Source organism: Scatophagus argus, chromosome 20 (genome assembly GCF_020382885.2).
Source record: "Scatophagus argus isolate fScaArg1 chromosome 20, fScaArg1.pri, whole genome shotgun sequence".
Classification (NCBI taxonomy): domain Eukaryota; kingdom Metazoa; phylum Chordata; class Actinopteri; family Scatophagidae; genus Scatophagus; species Scatophagus argus.
The window spans coordinates 3,069,365-3,088,035 of NC_058512.1; the positions used below are offsets into that span (position 1 = coordinate 3,069,365).

At 43.1% G+C, this 18,671-nt stretch overlaps 1 protein-coding gene and 2 long non-coding RNA genes across 4 annotated transcripts in view; all 3 read left to right on the top strand.

Moving 5' to 3' along the window:
- Positions 1 to 18,156, top strand: part of ntng2b (netrin g2b) — a 59,216-nt gene extending 41,060 nt beyond the window's left edge. The window contains 3 exon segments of the mRNA XM_046374634.1: positions 11,445 to 11,612; positions 14,625 to 14,759; positions 15,817 to 18,156. Of these exon segments, the coding sequence (XP_046230590.1) occupies positions 11,445 to 11,612; positions 14,625 to 14,759; positions 15,817 to 16,040 (527 nt within the window). The 3' untranslated portion in view covers positions 16,041 to 18,156.
- Positions 3,528 to 4,787, top strand: LOC124051347. 2 transcript variants are annotated; one of them, XR_006841810.1, is made up of 4 exons: positions 3,528 to 3,795; positions 3,885 to 3,988; positions 4,172 to 4,542; positions 4,699 to 4,787. It is a non-coding gene; the product is annotated as an uncharacterized LOC124051347 (long non-coding RNA). The 2 variants fall into 2 exon arrangements; XR_006841809.1 differs by having other exon boundaries at positions 3,905 to 3,988.
- On the top strand, positions 5,106 to 8,145 carry LOC124051346. Its single transcript, XR_006841808.1, has 3 exons — positions 5,106 to 5,381; positions 5,559 to 5,648; positions 5,945 to 8,145. It is a non-coding gene; the product is annotated as an uncharacterized LOC124051346 (long non-coding RNA).
- Positions 18,157 to 18,671: the final 515 nt, after the last annotated feature.

Here is an 18,671-nt window from a genome sequence, read left to right on the forward strand (position 1 = left end):
AAACGTTCTTGTAGATTTATGTGCTGTAGTTTACTTTTGTTGCAGCAAATGCGCAGTATAAACTTTTATTATGAGTTAAATTTAACAGCTCACGGTGAAACCCGGGACCCTCAACTGAACAGCACAAATAAACCTAAATTTATTTCTTCACTGGTGTGGTAGTCTGTCAGTCAACATAAGCAACTCTGCTAAATCTTAATTTTGGCACCAACGGCAGTGTCATATTTTTATCTGACACAATGACTGGAAGCTGAAGGGTAAAGAAGTGAAAAACAGACGCTAGGATGAAGTAGAAATGGATAGCAAATGAATTTATTGTTCAGGGCGCGGCGCTGAGAAAAGAGCAAATGTGATTTGTGCCATAAGATGTCTTTGCTTGTTGTGTCACTTATGACTGACGTGAGACAGTCCTTCACAAATCCGAGGGACACGGACATGAGACTCATGGACACAAAAAGGAGGAGGAGGAGGAGGAGGAGGAAGGAAAGGCTGAAAAGAAAGGTATCTCTTTTACATATAGAGAGGCAATCTTTCTCAGAAAATGTAGCTAATATTACTCTTATGTCAGTGGTGATTGTGGCGTTTCAGTCTCTCACAGTTTTAAAGAACGTGGACATGAGACTCATGGCCACAAAGCCTCATACGAGCATGAGGAGAAAAAGGAGGAGCAGGGGCGTGAAGGTACACTGTGGTGGTGGATGTGGATGGAGGTGTGGATGTGTGGATGGATGTGGTAGATAAACTTTTAACTGTGAGTTAAACCTAAAGCAAAAGATGCATAAATTTAATAATGAAAAATGCTGTGTGACAGTCTCCCACAAGTCTGAGGGACACGAACATGAGACTCGTGGCCACAAAACCTCATCTGAGCACAGAGAGGAAACAGAGAAGGAGAAAGAGAGAAGAAGAGAGCACACGGGTATATCTTTTAAGAGTGTGTAATCTACTACGACACATGCAGCAGACCAGAATTAAACTCAAGGCATAACATGGCAGAAATATGCATGTTGCATGTTTTTAATGACAACTGTGTTTCAGTCTCCCACAAGTCTGAGGGACACGCGCATGAGACTCATGGCCACAAAACCTCATCAGAGCACGGGGAGGAGAAACGGGAGGAGCAGGGAAGAAGGGCTGAAGGGAATGGTATCTCTTTTATATGTAGTGGAGGCAAAGTTCTCCAAGATTTACATGCTGTAGTTTAGTTGTGGTGCAGTGAATCTGCAGTAGATAAACTAAAGAAGACTGCGTTGTTTCAGCCCCCCACACGTCAGAGGTTCACCTACATGAGACTCACGGCCACCAAACACAAATCTCACCTGAGCACGGAGAGAACAGGGAGGAGCATAAAGGTATATCCTTACTTGTTTCGTAGTTGTAGCTGTAGCTGGCCTGTAGTGGTGGATTATGAGCTTTCATGTGTGTTTGCAAAACATTTTTCGCTCTAAAAAATAAAAACAGCAAAAATTAATCTACATTTTTGCTTATTATGTCAATGAAATTCGTGGTGTGTCAGCGTCCCACGAGTCTGAGAATCACACACATGAGACTCACGGCCACAAAACCCTCTCATATGAGCACAAGGACAAAAGGCCTGAGGAGGAGCATAAAGGTAAACCCTCATATGGCTCTGGCTGACTGTAGTTAGCGTGAAGTGATGGAAATGTGCAGTAGATACGAGAATTGGAGGAAAAGGGAAGAAGAGCTGAAAAGGCAGGTATTTTATACGTAGTGGTAGCAGCTGTTGTGTAGCTTGCCTGTAGTGCAGTAGCTCATCTGAACGTTCCTCTCAAGGTAAACATGGCAACTTACACTCCATCTCTGCTTATTCAAGATTTTAATTTTTACTGCATATGTTTAGCATTTTTCAGTATGCCGTCAGTATCTGTAAAAACCCTATTGCTCAATCCCAAATATTTGTGCTCATAATTTAAATGACAGTTATGCTGTTTCAGTCTCCCATAAGTCTGAGGGACACGGACATGAGACTCATGGACACCAAGTCTCATCTGAGCACCGGGAGACAAAGCAGGAGCACAAAGGTGGATCCTTACATGTACTGTAGTGGAGGCTCACTGTAGTGATGGATGTATGCGACAGACATGAGTCCTAGAAAATTACGAAGAGCAAAAGTATATCTAAAATTTTGCCTGCTTTCCGACTTTGCTTACATGACAAATGGCGGCTGGTGTGACAGACCCCCACATGTTTGAGGGACATGAGACTCATGGCCACAAAACGCCGTCTGTGCACGAGGAGGAAAGAAGGTCTGAAAGCAAAGGTATCTCTTTTTACGTGTAGTGGTGGCAGACCTCTCATAAAAACACGCCTCATATTTATGACAGTAATGATTGTGGTGTTTCAGTCTCCCATAATTTTGAGGGACACAATCATGAGAGTCATGGCCACAAAACAACAACCTCATATGAGCACGAGGGGGAGGAGGAGAAAGCAAGAAAACCTGAACAGAAAGGTATCCGTTTCTTTTTATGGAGAAGGCAGTGCTGTGGATTTATACATGCATTGAAACCCTTTATAAAAAAAAAATACAATTATCGTTTTTACACCTGCATGAGGTGAAGAAGTTGGTGTATCAATAAAAACAAAATCTGCTGAAGTTCAGTGACATAAAGTATACAATCACAGTGTAGATGAAGCACAAAATCAGGTCTGTCTGTACTGCAGAGCATTTAATTTGCCTCAAATGAATACATGAGAAACATCTTATCTTTGCTTGAGTAGCAGGTGGAAACACACATTAATTCACATTTTCTTTTGCCAGTTTTGTGGAAATTCGGTTAAAATCTGCTCTACATTTAGATGGAAACCTAACAAGTTACATGGTAGCCTTTCAGTTGAGAGCTAAATCACATTTAGGCACAACCGGCAGAGTCATATTTTTTTTCTCAGACAGGCGATGAAGCTAAAGGCCAAGGAAAGAAAAAGATGGAATGGATGAATAATGGATCAAGAGGGGGGAAAAAACAAATAGACAAATTGTTTATTTATTGTTTAGATTCCCAGCAAAGAAGGACATATAAAATTAAATTCTGAGGCGGTTTTGCTTGATGTGTTAACTATGGCTGTGGTGTGACAGTCTCCCACAAGTCTGAGGGACACAAACATGAGACCCATGGCCATGGTGTGAAAAGGGAGGAGGACGAGGGAGAAAGAAAAACAGGTACAGCTTCTACATCTACTGAAATATAATTATATATTATGGTTTACTTGTGCAGGTGTGCAGTAGAGAAAACATGAGTTGTGCAACTCAAAAGATTTTGCCCATAAAAAATTGCAAACAGCATAAATATATCAAGATCACTGCTTGTTATTTTATTGAGGATTCTGGTGTTTCAGTCTCCCACAAGTCTGAGGAGCATGGACATGAGAATCATGGACATGAGAGTCAGGGACACGAGAATCATGGACATGAGAGTCATGGACATGAGAGTCACGGACAGGAGAGTCATGGACATGAGAGTCACGGACAGGAGAGTCATGGACATGAGAGTCACGGACAGGAGAGCCATGGACATGAGAATCATGGACATGAGAGTCACGGACAGGAGAGTCATGGACATGAGAGTCATGGACATGAGACTCACGGACATGAGAATCATGGACACGAGACTCATGGACATGAGAGTCATGGACATGAGACTCACGAACAGGAGAGTCATGGACATGAGAATCATGGACACGAGACTCATGGACATGAGACTAATGGACACAAGACTCATCGCCATGAGACAACAATCTCATCTAAGCTCAGGGAAGAAAGGCAGGAGCATAAAGGTATATTCTCTATATGTACTGTAGTTGTGTGATGGTAAACTTTTGCTATAAGCTGCAGAAATTTATCCAACTTTTGCTTGCTATGTCAGTGACAAATGTTGTTTGTCAGTCTCCCACAAGTCTGAGGGACACGTAGATGAGACTCAAGGCCACAAAACAACTGCATCTGAGCACAGGGAGGAAGAGCAGAAAGGTATCTCTGCAGTGTTGAGATTTAGTATGCAGTGCTACACTCTTTTAGCAAGTTGAACTGGTCAGCTTAAAGCAAAAAACAACAGCAGCAAAAAAAGAACAGACGTGATCGTAACACGATAAGCCGATCCGCTGAAGTTCAAATATTAAGCTTATTATCTTCATAATAATTGTGATGTTTCAGTCTCCCACAACTTTGAGGGACACCAACATGGGATTCATGTCCACAAAACAGCAGGCTCATCTGGACATGGGCACAAAAGGGAGGAGGAGGAGGAGCATAAAGGTATAGTAACGGAAATTATCTTTTAGCTTTATAGACTGTAGTGACAGAAACTTTCATTGCAACTTAAACTGGGCAGCTGACTGTATGGCACAAAATGCCCCCTGAAAACTGGAAACAGCAGACTTACATCCCAGTTTTTGCTGGTTATGGTAATGACAGTTGTGGTATTTCAGTCTCTCACAAGCCTGAAGGACATGGACATGAGACTCACAGCCACAGAACAATAAGCTCCTCTGGACATGGGCAGGATAGGTTGGAGGAGCATGAAGGTATATCCTACAGATGTATGAAGTGTAGCAGTATTCTTGTAGTGTACCTGTACCCTGTAGTGATAGACAAACTTTCACCACAACCTAAAATGCCCCCCAGCAGAATTACATCTGAAACCTTTGATTCTCATGTTAATGGCAATTGTGGTGTTTCAGTCTCCCACAAGTCTGAGGGACATGGACATGAGACCCACGCCCATAGAACAATAACCTCCTCTGGACATGGGTGGGAAAGGGAGCATGAAGGTACTTCCTTCAGTCATTGTATTTATTGTAGTTTACCTTTAGAGAACTACAACCAAATTTTTGCTTCTTATGTTGACGGAAACTGTGGGGTTTCAGTCTCCCACAAGTCTGAGGTACATGGACATGAGACCCATGGCCATAGAACAATAACCTCCTCTGGACACGGGCAGGAAAGAGAGCATGAAGGTACTTCCTTGAGTCATTTTAGTTATTGTAGTTTACCTATAGAGAATTACAACCAAATTTTTTGCTTCTTATGTTGATGGAAACTGTGGTGTTTCAGTCTCCCACAAGTTTGAGGGACATGGACATGAGGGACATGGACATGGGGCTCATGACCACAGAACAATAAGCTCCTTTGGACATGGGCAGGAAGGGGAGCATGAAGGTACTTCCTTCAGCCATATGAGCTGTAGTTTTATGCTCTCGTAGTTGACCTTTAGAAAACTGCATCCAAATTTTCGCTTTTTATGTTGATGGAAACTGTGGTTTTTTAGTCTCCCACAAGTCTGAGGGACATGGACATGAGACTCACGGCCACAGAACAGTAAGCTCCTCTGGACACGGGCAGGAAAGGGAGGAGGAGCATGAAGGTATATCCTGGAGATGTATGAAGTGTAGTAATGGCAGTATTCTTGTAGTGTACCTGTACCCTGTAGTGATAGACAAACTTTCACCATGACCCAAAGTGGGCCCCCTGAGAATTGAAAACCAGCAGAATTACATCTGACCCTTTGCTTCTTATGTTGATGGCAATTGTGGTGTTTCAGTCTCCCACAAGTCTGAGGGACATGGACATGAGACCCACGGCCATAGAACAATAAGCTCCTCTGGACATGGGTGGGAAAGGGAGCATGAAGGTACTTCCTTCAGTCATTTTATTTATTGTAGTTTACCTATAGAGAACTACAACCAAATTTCCACTTCTTATGTTGACGGAAACTGTGGTGTTTCAGTCTCCCACAAGCCTGAGGGACATGGACATGAGACCCATGGCCACAGAACAATAAGCTCTTCTGGACATGGGCAGGAGAGAGAGCATGAAGGTACTTCCTTCAGCCGTATGAGCTGTAGTTTTATATTCTTGTAGTTTACCTATAGAGAACTACAAGCAAATTTCCACTTCTTATGTTGATGGAAAACTGTGGTGTTTTAGTCTTCCACAAGCCTGAGGGACATGGACATGAGACCCATGGCCACAGAACAATAAGCTCCTCTGGACATGGGCAGGAACGGGAGCACGAAGGTACACCCTTCAGCCATATGTGCTGTAGTTTTGCATTCTTATAGTTGAGCTGTAGAGAATTACATCCAAATTTTTGCTTCTTATGTTGACGGAAACTGTGGCGTTTCAGTTGCCCACAAGTCTCAGGGACATGGACATGAGACTCATGGCCACAGAACAACATCCTCATCTGGACACTGGGGAGAGCAGCATCAAGAAAGAAAAGGTATCCATGTTGTACCTGCTTGCTCACAAGCTGAACGTGAGAACTGCACTCAAGCTGATCCAAATTCACGTATTTGTATCTGTCCACCAATATAGTAGACTGTTGGTCAACTCATTTTGCTTTCTGTAGAATAAATGCAAAATTTTATTTGAGACTCAAGATAAGGGCAAGAAAAGAAAAAGAGCAAATAAACAAGACTGGGTTCAAGGCCAGAGCAGGCTGTGACTGGTCAAAGCGATATTGTGGCTGAACTGTCATGTGGACACTCAGTGGTGCCGTCTATAATGCGACATAAAATGTTCAGTTTTCTGTCATGGCCCCAGTAATATCTGTTCTTAAAGTGTACCGAAGTGATTGAGCTGGGTTAACTGCAGTTACTTTCCACTCATATCTCAGGATGTTTGATTTAAAAAAACTTATTCTAACTCTTATAATTATCTGTTAACTCTCCCAGCTCTTTCATCTGCGAGTCTGTATCTCGTTTTTATATGACTCACTCTGTTGTTGGGGGTGCTTTCACTGCACTCCGGAGAGATGTTTTCTCTCGCGCTCTGATCCATGCTGGTCTGCTACAGCAGAGATGCAGTTTCACTCCCTCATGGTGAACATTAGGCATTGGACCTTAGAGTCAGTGCAGTTAAGGCTGCTGAAGTTGCATTTGCACCTTCTTGTTTTGAAAGACAAATGGCCAGCGGGAAACCTCCAGCGTGATCCGAACCCTGAGGCAGCTTCAGGTCAGTCAGGGACAGACTTTCACGTTTAACGGGCTGGCCAACTTTGTTGTGCTCTGGCCAGAAACCACAAGGCAGATATTGTTGAATTATTGTTTAATTTGTCGAGGAAAAAAGAGCATAAATAACTTTCCTCACATGATGCATTTGCTTGATGTGGTGTGACAGTCCCCTACAAGTCTGAGGGACACGTACATGCGACTCATGGCCACAAAACCTCATCTGAGTACGGGGAGGGAAGAAAAGATGAAAGGAAAGGTATCCGTTTCATGTGTGCTGGTGGCAACATTTTCATAAAATAAAATATCCCTCATTATTTTTTTGTCATTGTCACTGACGAGTGCGGTGTTTCAGCCTCCCATATCTTTGACGGACACGTTCTCGAGACTCATGGCCACAAAACCTCATCTGTACATGGGGAGGAAAGAGAGGAAGAGGAGGAACATAAAGAAAGAAAAGCTGAAAGGAGAGGTATCTCTTTTATATGTAGGGGTGCCAGTGTTAGGGTAGCTGTTCATATATTCAGTAGTTCATTTGTGGTGGAGTAAATAAGCAGAAGATAAATTCTCACCATGTGTTAAAGTTGGCAGCTCACAGTGAAAAATAGAAACTGGAAACAACAAACGCATCTAAATTTATCTCTAACTACATGAAAGCTTGTCAGTCAAAATACGCTATAGGCTAAATATTGAAGCGCCTTGTGTTTATGATGAATGAAACTGCAGGGTAAAAAACAGTAGAAGATGAATTTGACATTAAAAATGCTCTTGATTTAAAAATCTTGTTTCTGTGTTCAGAATAATGCTTTTTAAATACCCTCACGTGTCAGAGCATTTTAGGTTTTCTGACATTTAAAGATACTTTTTAAATGAAGAAATAAAGCCTTTAGTGTTCTGTAAATACCCATAAGCATCTAACATTAGTCAGTTACATCAAAATATGTGAACAGGATCTATACTACCAGAGGTTTCTCACAAATCGTTGGATGTTGCCGTCTCATCGGCGCTCGTTTGGTAAAACAGCCCGAGATTGTCTGCATGACGGCAATACAGATTGATTTGCGAGTTGTTGCTCCCGTGTAGCGCACCAAGTCGAGAGGGAAAGTCGGGGACACGAGACATCAGGACACACTGACGGGACAGAGGATGAGGAGAGAGAAGAGAGAGAACGAGAGAAAAGGAAAGGTAAAATCTGAACATGCTGGATAATAGCGCCGTGATTCATAACTGGTTGCACATTGGAACCCAACATTTATCACCGTGAGGTTAATGGGTGACACAGTATTGTGTTTATAGCTCCATTAAATGTGGTGATTTGAATCATTTGAGCCCACAGTTGAGTCATTTTTTTCGTTTGAATCTTCAAACTCACATTTATTCTCCTCTTTTATTCACCTGAGGCCACAGAGTTTAATCTGAACTTGGAATCAAATATCTTCAAGACGAACCAAAATGATAAATTTTTGTTTTGTTTTCACCACCAAAGGTTCCGTTGGTGGCTGTTTGGGGGTTCGCCTTCGTGTCATTCTTCAGCAAGTGGAAGCCAGATGGATGTCAAAATTTCCATTTTTTTTCCCCAAGCACTTCAAGGACTTTTCATTCATTTTTAAAGATGGCTTAAAAGATGAGAATGGAAGTTCATTCTTGACCTTGGAAAGAGCAGTTGACAATCCTCTTCAAAAGCTCCAGAAGTGCTAATCCCACCATGAGGGGGATTGTTCTGCCAACTGCTGCTTCCAAGGTTAAGAATGTGTTTTGAAGACGATTTCACGTTTCAGTCTTAAACCTAAGTTAACAAATCAGATTTTCTTTACTTTAAAACTCTGATTCAGGTGTGGCATAACAGAAGTTCCTTTCAAATAAGACTCTCATAAAATGTTGAGGATGACTCTTGGATTCTGTCCAACCAGTTAAGAAACACCGCGCTGGGTGAAGATTATGTCAGCTTTGTAGAACAAAGCAGCTCCTGTCTTTGAGGTAGAATCCAGTGGGAATCCCGTCCACCTCTGCAGCACTCATAGCAACCTATAGGCTATACCTGCTCCAGCTGTGTGAAGGTATAGTGCTGTAGTCGAATGTAGCACAGCGAACGGTGTGCAAGACAAGTCTTAAACAAAAAAGATCCCTTCATTCCCCAAGGGCTTCTGAAACTCTTGATCTCAGGAGAGCCCCAGGCCAGACAGCTGTTTGGGATCATATATGATGATTTCAAAGGTAAGAAACCGACACAAACAGCAAGTGGTCTCAAAGTACAAACGGGAGACTTTAAGCTTGGATTCTCTGGTTCAGATTAGTGGACTCTTTCTCTCCTTTGGATGATGTTTTTCAAGTAGAAAACCTGTGGAAAAATTCCTTTCACTGCATGTTTTTCATTTTGATCATTCTTTTCCCCCCACGCACCTGTGACTCCCCACCCCCATGGTTGTGTCTGATTTATGTGCATGATCAAGGTAAGTGTTTACACTTTACATTCATATTAAACCATCAAACAATTGCCTGCGTTGAAATCCCTGGTTACTGGTTACAGCAAGGATGCTTGTTAGCAAAACATACCCTTATTCTCTCCACCTCACGGACCCTTCTGAAGCAGGCCGCTCTGTTCCTTTCCCTCAGTGCAACTCTCTTTCACCGTTAACAATTCCAAATTGATAAACACCAATAAAGCAGCATCTTGACTCGTAACGCTAATTTGTGGAACAGTGTCCTGTTGCCTCTCCAGTCCGTGGAGTAATTGGCCATTTATATTTAATTAGGCAGTTCTTCCCTCACTGCTAGCACGGTTCCCTCAGTGCTGAGAGAGGCACTTTATGGCGCTCCTCTCGCTGGCTTCCTTTAAACCGGCTCATTAATATTTCAGCTGGCATCATCAACCAAACAATAATAAAATAATAATGTGACGGCTGATTAAACAGCTAAACTCAGACTTTTTAATGTGCATTTAAATGTGTATTTGCATAAACATGCCTGGTAAACGCCTCTTTAGAGGACAGTGATGCCTTGCAGCACACCACTGCAGCCAACTTCTAAAGCTTAATAAAACCTTAATTAGGTACCAGCCTCAGCCAAGATAATCTTAGTGAAAATGTGGAGCAGCACCCCTCCACCTCTCGCTACACCCGTCTGCACAACGCAGGTCCTGCGGTAAATTATTTCAGGCTCATTTCTCTCTCTGTGGGGAAATTAGACAAAAGGTCTTACAGCAATCTTCATTTTTTAAGCTTTGGTTTTAGGGTGTGAAATCTGAAAGAGGTCTCAATTTATGAACCGAACAAGCACGTGGTGCAGTGGTTCCCAACTCGCCACCAGGTGTGCTGGAGACTCTGCCTGCTCTGAGGTCGTCACAGTTTCACTGTGTAATTTATGGAACAAAAAAATCTGTTTATATACTGGATATACACTACATAGACAAAAGTACTGGGCTCAGTCCAACCCCCTAAAACAGAGGTCTGTCTGGATATTTTTGTCTATTTTGCCCCTCAGTCAAAAATAGTGAGCTACTTAGCCACACCTCTGTGACCTGCAGTGTCGATCAGTTTCATCAGGGAGCTAACTGGCTGCGAAACCCAAACCTGCAGATAACTCAAAAGAATCTAAAGCTGCACCGTATTCTGAGTTGTCCTAACTTTGGTTTTATCAGAGGACACTCAGTCAGGTCTCAATCAGTGTGTCATTTGTGGCGAGAAGCTTGTTAATGGCAGCATGAAGTGGAGCAAAATGAAACAAAACACCAGGAGGTTCTTGGTAAAGATCAGGGTGGGTCTGATAGTGGGGCGGGGGATTCAGCTGCTCTTAGAGACAAAGGATGGAAGCCAGCGAATCAGAGCAAAACCTGCAATCAAATCCTCACAGCTAATTCATGAATTACAAAGAGAAAATTTAATTAAGGGCTGATTGTGCCGCGCTTTATGAAAGAGAATTTAGAAAGAAGAGCAAACAGAGAAAAGAGGAGAGGCGGTTTCTACAAAACTGAGTCGGGTCAGACTGATTTCAGCATCAGGTGCGGTCTGAAAACACTTTCAGTCCTGTATCACCCACCTCGAACTCCCCGAGTTACAATTCTGTAGTTTATAATCTACTCATCCAGTCATGCAGTTAAATTCCCAGACACAATTAACATGCCCGTACACACACACACACACACACACACACACACAGGATAGTGCTATTCCCATCAGTAATCAGTGCAGCCCAGTGAAGCAGACACCAGCAAACCTGTGTGTGCAGGAGTGGAGAGGGAGTGGTTTGTCTTTATTGGACCAATATAGAGTCACAAAGGCAAGTCATAAAACACACTCGGCGTCACTCACGCGCTCATTGACGTGGAGCTCTAAAATATCTGCCAATGCAAGTCATTTATCGTTTCCTGCTGTCACCGGAGAATCCTGCGAGGACGCTTAAAGAACAACAAAAACAAAGACTGGCTTTGACTGTCCTCCTCTAACAGAAGAAACCTACATCTGTCTCTGTCCTTTCAGACTGTGAGTGCTACGGCCACTCCAACCGCTGCAGCTACATCGACTACCTGAACATCGTCACATGCGTCAGCTGCAAGCACAACACCAGGGGCCAGAACTGCCAACACTGCAGACTGGGATACTTCCGCAACGCCTCTGCCGAACTGGATGATGAGAGCGTCTGCATCGGTCAGTCTGCAGAGGGAGTGTGTGTGTGTGTGTGTGTGTGTGTGTGTGTGTGTCTGACAAAGAGATGCTTTAGTTGTTGCTGCTTCTAAAGTCCATGCAGCTGCTCATGTAGAGACTGAAAGATAGATTTTTATTTATTTATTTATTATGAAATATTTTTCAACTATAGAGCGAACACTTTCATAAAAAGCAGATTTTGGTGTGTTGGCTCTCCACTCCAGCAAATGGGATGCGAAAAGAAACAACGACTATAAGATTTCATTAAGTCAGTTTCAGGTTGTTTTTACCCTCATTAGTCGAACATACGCTGTCCCATAACTTCAGTTAACAGAAATGAACCAGATATGGTAACATAACTTAAATCTGCGCAGTGTGAAAGGTGTTGCTTGTAGTGAAAACCTCACTCTGCAGTTGTCCTCAGCTCTACAGAATGCCTTAGAGTATTTCTCACACACTTTTTTCCTCTGCTTTGATTCATTCTCACCTCCAGATGTAGCAGGTAGTTTCTGTTAAACAACACTGTGAACACCACCTGTGAAGCACCAAACAGCAGCGGCTGGTGAACATAATGAAGCACGCAGCAGCAAACAGGCAGATATTTCACTCGAGAGTTGGTTGAGACCAAACTAGAGCAAATATTGGCCCTGTCTTAGTCAGGCGGTAAGAAACACGTCTGTTTGCTAAAAACAGTCACCAGAGCAACTTTATAAAAGCTGATTATATCTCTGTTTACAGTTTTAAGTCCGAACCTTCAATGCTTGGTTGGAAATCCTTTGCCGTTTGCAGCTGGCTGAAATTTACAGCCCATAGACATCAACAGGTATTTTGCCTGCTGACGCTCTCTTGGGTCTGCTTTGTTCACAGGCTTTGTACCTTCAGTAAGAGCAACAATACCACCAAGTGACTGACTCGGTCAGTCAAGACCTTTACAGTCTTATACATAAAAGAAATTAGAGTGCTTGGGTTCACTGCCCTGCTGCATTGTGTGTGGGTTCCACTGTATGTATAAAAAGGCTTAGAAGTCCAACACTGTTCATCTAATACTGATGTAAACATACTCAAGTACCCTTAAAGATGAAAGTCAACACTTGAACCTCTTTTCAACATCCAATCTGCTAGAGTGTGGAGGAAAAATGAAAAACATAGAGCTGTTCTAATATTTTCTGACTGTACTCTAAAAAGAAAACATCTTTTCGAAGAGTCACTTACGTTGTATGTGTTTATGTACCCTATGTAGACAAAAGTATTGGGACAGCTGACCATCGCACCAACAGAGACATTAATGACGTCTAATTCTAAACACACAGACAGCTTTGCAGCTCTAACAGCTTCCACTCTTCTGTGAAGGTGTTTCACAACATGTTGGAGTGTTTCTGTGAGAATTTGTGCACATTCATGCAGTGGAGCATTTGTGAGGTCACACACTGATGTTGGACCAAAAGGCCTGGCTCACAAAATCTGTTCGAGGAGCCTTCAACAAACTGTTGCCACAAAGTTGGAAGCATAGCATTGTCCAAAATGTCTTGGTATGCTGAAGCATTAAGATTTCCCTTCAGTGGAAGTCAGAGGCCGAGCCCAAGTCCTGAAACACATCCCCATAAAGAGGTCTGGCTGGATACTTCTGTCTATAATACCTTCGCTCTTTTTAAATGCAGTCATGTTAAGGGCTCGTTCTAATAAGAGGTCACCCTGTTCGCATAGCTGTGGAGCTAAAATCTGGCGCTGATTTGGATCCATCTGTAGGTGGACTGCAGGGGGTTGGAGGGTAAACTCGCCACGGTTGGGGCGCACACAGGGCCAGGCCTCGGAGTCAGCACAAATAAGGTCCCATTAGCTCATCTGCCAGCACGATGGCACACCGAGCGTGGCAAAAGAAACCGGTTCACGCCGGTGTATCTCGAGCGAGAGACCAAACACGAATGCGTTTGCACACGTATTTTGCACAGCTACGCATTCTAAAACACACATTCACTCTGTGGCTCCCATGCAATCTCAGCATTAATGCACATGACCCACAAACACACGGATACCAGCAGCTTTAATGAATATTTTATAATACATTTTATAGTAAATCAGTTCATTTGATTTTGAGTTATAGCAAAAGATGTCAAATCATGAGAGAAACTTTGGTTCATCATCAACTAACTGACAAATGCAAATATGCAGCTCTGCAGTTTTTCTTATCTCTGATCCGCTGCTACCAAACACCACTGATCTGTTATCAGTCAGCTTCTATTAATGTACATATTTGGAATGCTAATTATTTGCAGAAATTAGACTAATTTTGACTCATTCATTCATTTGACTCATCTTTCAAAAAAAAAGGAAAAGAAATTCAGTGTCATCTTGCGTTAGAAGCGAAATCTCGAGAGGCCGAAATGGGGAGTTTGGGGAATAAGTAACAAGTTTGATAGACCAGACTTCAACAGACTGTACTTAACTTCGTTTAATTATGCAACACAACAAAAAACTCCTGCTTGTCCCTCAATACCAAAATGTTGCCCACACTTATTCTGCCTGCCTTTGAAAACAGATATTCTTTGATCAAAAGAACCTGCAGTCCTGTTTAGATGGGATTAAGTTCCCAAACAACATCTGATCTATACAGGATTTTGTAACACAGGACATCTGTCATATGTTTCTCTGATCAGACTGGAGGTCAGTGTAGTTTTGTCAGTACTGTAAGCTGTATCACAGGTGTTGTTCTTAAGAAAATCAATTTCAGTGAATTTAATCAAAAGCATAAACCACCTGGAAAAAGTGGGACAGTTTTGTGTGATGTCCTGTGGGATCCAGTTGCAGTTATAACATGCAAAGTGAAATTAAATTGTGTCACATCATCCGTGAGTTTTACATCACACACACATGAAATAATCTGTCCTGAAAAGGGCCTAAATGTCAGGTCTGAATCTCTGAACCGCCTTCCATCCACAGCACTGTGGCAGTTCACCAAAGACCCTGAACTGAAAGGAAACGTCTCCATCTCTTTGTCCCCCACTGCTTCTCTTTCAGAGTGTAACTGCAACCAGATGGGTTCTGTTCATGACCGGTGTAATGGCACAGGCTTCTGCCAGTGCAAAGATGGCGCCACTGGGGCCAAGTGTGAGGACTGTCTGCCAGGATACTACTGGAAACAAGGCTGTTACCGTGAGTATGCGCAGACTGGTTATTGGTGGGTTGGGGTCTTAAAAAGCCAGGGAAGAATAAGTGTTGCCGCCTTCCGGAAACCTTTGCGAGCGCACTGTGCCACTTAGCTCATGCATCTCCCCATGTTTTCTTTACTCCTGTGGGAATTAATCATGTAGCTCGTTAGCAGCATCAGCTGCTCCTTTAATTGATGACCCTGTCACTCCTTAACCCCATTACAGGGAATCGCCTTCCTCTACCATCCACCATCTAGTCAGGGGCCTCAGTCTCACACAGACCCTCCCCACACACACACACACACACACACACACATGTTAAACCTCCACAGACATGCATTTTAACTGTGGGTTTATTTATTACAATATGTGACATATTCTGGTAAATAGTAGCACAGTATGTTTGACATCTTACTCCACATGCTCAAATACAACAGAGCCAATTATCTTTTGATGTAATAAAAAAAAAGAAAAAAAGAAACATGTAATTATTTCTTGTCATGGTAGCTCCTCTGTTTTCCTTCAGTACATTTTTAGGTCAAGCATCTTGCGCAGTACAGCTACCTCGGTGCTTTTCCTAATGTCGTTTGTAGCATTTGAATTATGCTGTTTGTTCCTGCGATCATTACTTAACGAACATCACACGTGCTCTCTGCTGGGTTTGGGACGATGATTTTAACTCGACCCCGAGAAAGTGCAGGCTCAAGAAAAAACAGAAAAAAGGAAAAAGAAAGGCAGGTGTTAGCTGGTGTTGTCCCTGAGGCAAAGAACGGAGAATTGATCTTGGCTCTTTCCTTCCTTCTGCTTTCTTTTCTGCTTTGTTCTTTCTGCCCCAATTTCTTCTTCTCCTCCCCATGTGTCTCTGTTTCCTGTCATGCCTTGTGTAACCCCGCCCCCTCCTTATCTTCCCTCACCTGTCTTCCTCTTGGCCAATGCATCTTTCTTTCCTGCGCTTTACACCCTCACTGTACTTTTTCTCCGCCTCTTGCCTCTCCGAATCCATCTTGTCCTCTGCTCCTCCCTTTGCTGCTCTTTCTGTCTGCCTTCGTCTCTGCTCACAGCCAACGTTTGCGACGAGGAGATGCTCCTGTGCCAGAACGGAGGAACATGCTACCAGAACCAGAAGTGCATCTGTCCTCCGGAGTTTAAGGGGGTCCTGTGCCAACACTCCCGCTGCGAGGCGGGCAAGGACTGCAACGCCGCCTCTACCCTGCACCTCTCCACGGCCACCCTGCTGCTCTGCACTCTGCTAGTCCACCTGCTGGCCACCTTAGCTCCTCACTGAGCCACGAAATCCCCCCTCTCAGGCCAAGGAGTGTGTTTGTGTTTGTGTGTGTGTGTGTGTGTGTGTGTGCGTGTGTGCGTGTGTGTGTGTGTGCGTGAGGCAAAGGGGTGACCCAGTATGGGTAGGGCTGCCCCAGCCATGGACCTGTTGAACACACAATGCAACATTTGCAAAAGCACACACACACAGTCACACGACACTAACTATCTCCAGTCTCCATTCAAACACACACACACACACCTCACAGGACTGTCATGATACGGAGTGTGTGCTCAGGTGTGAGAAGGACAAACGGAGGAAATAAAGGAGAGGGGAGCGACCTCAGAGAAAAGAGATGCAAAGAGGGGGGAAGAAAAGAAAACCCATACCAACCACTGTTCCCTTTATTCCTGAGCTGGAGCAACGTGCATCAAACCAAAAAGCATAAACACTGAAATCACCACTGTTTCACTTCAAAGGGAATGGCTGTTTTATCCACAAGGACCTTTTCTTTTGTCGTCCTTTTTTTTGTTTTCTTTCATTTTGTTTTTGGTTGTTGTTTTGTTCTCCTTCTCGGTTGAGTTGAGGATCTCGCTTCCGTTTGACTGGCGGCCGCCGTGCGTGCGGTCAGACTGGACACGTCGGGAGGCGAGCTGCGCGTCCGGTCCTGCTGCTGAGGCCTACGTAGTACGTTAACCAGGTTTCATTTCTTCTCGAACAAAGATGAGACTTGATTTGACATTTATTCTCCTTCTGCTGCTTTTTTTTTTTAATTATATCTTCAGTCATTGTATCTAATGTGCCCACTAACAGTCGCTGAGATTATACATATTATATAATATCCAGGGGGTTACAAATTATTAAAAAGAATAGTCACTATTATGGTTGTTATAGGAATGAGTGATTGTTGCCACACTTAGCGAGATTTAATCTTCACACAGTATTCAGGAAGCAGAATTTAACTTCTAAAAGAGAGAGGAAAGATATCAACCACGTATCAACATTATATGACATTATTTGAATATTTTTTGTAGAAATTATTTTTGTTTGGAGTTACAATAAATTCTAAAAAAGAAAAATACATTTACAAGTATTCCAAATGAGCATTTTATTACACTGAGTGTAAACCTTGCAGTAAATATGACTGTTATTTGCCTTCTTGCTTGTACTTTTTTTTCCCATTCAATCAAGTGTCCACTTTACATGCTGTCAGCTTCTTCTTTTCCCCCCCGGCGGGGTGGAAAAAAGCAACAGAGGAAGTTGAGACGATAAGAGAGCCGTCACAGCAAGTCATTCATTTGATCTGTGTCATTCACTTTGGTGTTGAATGCTCATTACTGCAAACAGACTATTCCAGTCTGTCTGACAATCACACAGAATTGCTTTCCTGTCAAGAGAATATAAATTATTTTATTCTGATAAAAGTTGAAAGGAGCTTTAATATCTGAAAATGTCTGCTTGCAAATATAACACAAGTGGTGGGCTGCTAGAATACATTTTGCCGCGGTGCGAACAGCTGAGATCACACGATTCCCGACGGTCCCCAGAGACGCAGCGAACGACCCCGAGGCCGCATTTTCTCATCTCTAACCTTGAGATCGCCGGTCGCTGATTGCGAGGCTGCGTTGGCGGCACGTTGTGTTTAGCAAAAATGGCCGTCACGTTCTTTTCCTTAGCAAGACTACAGCATAATTTCAGTGAGAAATGTTCTATTGCTGAGTCAGACCAGGTACGCGGTGGATAAAGAGACATCCTGGTTGCATTACTCCAGGATGCAGTGTACATCAGAGATAAAAGTGAGACTAAGCCTGCGAGAAATGACAAGACAGGGATTCTGGTGTTGCTCCTGTGTTTCTGAGCTGGTAGTAGCTCCATTAGCTATTCTGTGTGTAGGGCTCGTCCTCTCCGAGCCTGAATGGTGTCAAGAGCTGAGACTTGGGAGGGAATAGTTTATGAGTGAAGAACATTGAGAAACGATGTAAAGGAACACATTCATAGCAGATCAAAGAGCTGGCAGTGCTCGTAGCCAGAAGAATGTGCATTTCACTGTGCTGCATGCATTCATTTGTCACCGCAGCTTGATGTTTAGATAACGTCAGGGAAATGAGGTTCGGTCTGGGTGATCTGTTATACCAAAAATTATATCTAATTCTTCTTCTTCAGCCCTTTAAAGTATGACAAGTTATATTGGCCAAGGACCAACTTAAAGGAATATTTGAACTTTTCTAAAAATTTGTCACTTTCTTTTCAAAAATGAGAACGAGAAGAAAGATACCAGACTCATGTCTGCAGAGTAAATATTAAGTGAAATCCAGCCGCTGGTTAAGCTTAGGATAAGGACCAGGATTAGGAGGCAACAGCTCACCTGGTCTATGGTGGTGGAAGAGGGACATTGTACCTCAGCACTGCCCACTGAAACCAAGTCCAATTTAATTTAGGTTGCAACAGGACCTGTTGTAACATTTAGCGGCTTTGGGAACTAAATCTGTCTAACCTGTGCTTATCAAATCAGACACAATACATTCCGGGCAGAGGGAGCGATTCTGGAAAAAGACATCCCAGCGTCGAGTCTCAGGTTGTTGGTATTTGATGCCGCCTTTAACACTCCATTAATCCAGATGTTTGTCATGAATGAAACCTTACTGGAGCTGA